The sequence below is a fragment of the Acanthamoeba castellanii genome, assembly GCF_000313135.1.
Source record: "Acanthamoeba castellanii str. Neff unplaced genomic scaffold scf7180000084768, whole genome shotgun sequence".
NCBI lineage: Eukaryota > Discosea > Longamoebia > Acanthamoebidae > Acanthamoeba > Acanthamoeba castellanii.
Genome location: NW_004457618.1, coordinates 235,551 through 236,994, shown reverse-complemented (window position 1 = coordinate 236,994; position 1,444 = coordinate 235,551). Strand labels below are relative to the sequence as shown.

The window sequence follows — 1,444 nt, the reverse complement described above, 5'->3', positions numbered from 1 at the left end:
TCGGGCTCGATGGAATCATCCACAACCACCTGAGGCAGCCCCTGGCCTCCATGAAGCAGAGACTGGGCGGCGTACGTGGCGTGCTCGACCAACACGTCGCCCAGCTCGATGCCAAGCTCAAAGAAAAACAAGACGTACGCCTCCCAGGCCTCATCATACTTTGGTCCACAATAATGTAACGTCTGGCTTTCAGGTTGAGTCGCGCAAGGAAGTGCTGGAGCTGTTCGTCAACGTGCACGAGTCCATCAGCAAGATCGAGCGCATGCTCCACATCAGCGCTGACGGAGGACGTACCGAGGGACCCGCCGTCAACGTTCTCATGCGGTAAGTGATACCACACACACAAACGTTTGGGTCTGGGAGCAAACCGTTCACGCATGGCTCCACCAAACAGGGCCGACGAGGAGACCAGTAAGCTGATTCAAAGAGTCGCCAACGAATTCAATCAGCTCAAGTTCTACGTCTCCAAGGGATCCGACTACCCGTTCGTCCAAAAGATGGACAAGGTTTCGACATCGGCGCTAATGTGGCCTCTTCGCGTGTGTCGTGTGCGTACGCTCAACATTGTATCATTCTCGGAACAGAGGATCAGCTTCATCGAGAACAGTCTCCAGCGCGGCATGGAGCACCTCTACAAGGAAGGTCTCAACACTAAGAACGCGGACATCGTGGCCAACTGCCTCCGCACCTACGCCGCCATCGACAGGTGATAACACTCAACTTTTTTTCTCACCGACACTCGCTTATCGCGCCAGGCCCCTGGCTGCGGGCCATCTCACGATCGCGTGTGTGGGCCATGTGTAATGTGTAGGGTGAGTGAAGCGGAGATGCTCTATCGCGTGCACAGCGCCCGTCCCTTCTTGGAAAAGGTCAGCAACCTGCGCTTGCGATAACTTGCCTCTCGGGGGTCGGCCTAATGTGCAAATATTTGCAGACAATCACCGTGGCGCGGCTGGAGGCCGGCAAGAGGGGTTCGGCAGAAGGTCTGCAGGCAGTATACAATGACGTCTACAACTGGGTCGGCACCGAATGCCAGTACGTGGTCCATCATTAACATCATGATCATCGTCACATCACCGAGTCAGCTTCGTGCACTTGAATCTTAAGATCGTTGTCCCTGTGGTGCGCAGGCAATTGCTGGACATCACCCATACGTCGGTGCATGGCTTCGACTTCTTGTCCAATGCCATCTGGGCCGAGGTACCTCGCCAGGCCCACCTCCCTCTCAGAGCTCCTTGATGACGTTGTGTAATTCTGTCCCTTTGGCCTTTGGTGTTCTGCTCGGTGTGCCCAGGTGACAGAGCTCATCGAAAAGAACATTCCCCGTATCTTCCTGCCCGGCATCCCCGACAATTTCTTCACCGTATGTGTCACCAGGCTTCTGCTGCTATGGTGTCAGAATGTGATGATTGACACTGCTTTTTGTATCGTGCGCGCGCCGAGT

At 55.2% G+C, this 1,444-nt stretch overlaps 1 protein-coding gene across 1 annotated transcript in view; it reads left to right on the top strand.

Moving 5' to 3' along the window:
* ACA1_252880 (uncharacterized protein) overlaps positions 1 to 1,444 on the top strand; it is a gene marked incomplete at both ends in the record, with an annotated part of 4,212 nt that overhangs the window by 966 nt on the left and 1,802 nt on the right. The window contains 7 exons of the mRNA XM_004367531.1: positions 39 to 134; positions 194 to 324; positions 395 to 506; positions 585 to 706; positions 970 to 1,035; positions 1,131 to 1,200; positions 1,295 to 1,363. Of these exons, the coding sequence (XP_004367588.1) occupies positions 39 to 134; positions 194 to 324; positions 395 to 506; positions 585 to 706; positions 970 to 1,035; positions 1,131 to 1,200; positions 1,295 to 1,363 (666 nt within the window). The remainder of the gene's footprint in view (positions 1 to 38; positions 135 to 193; positions 325 to 394; positions 507 to 584; positions 707 to 969; positions 1,036 to 1,130; positions 1,201 to 1,294; positions 1,364 to 1,444) is intronic.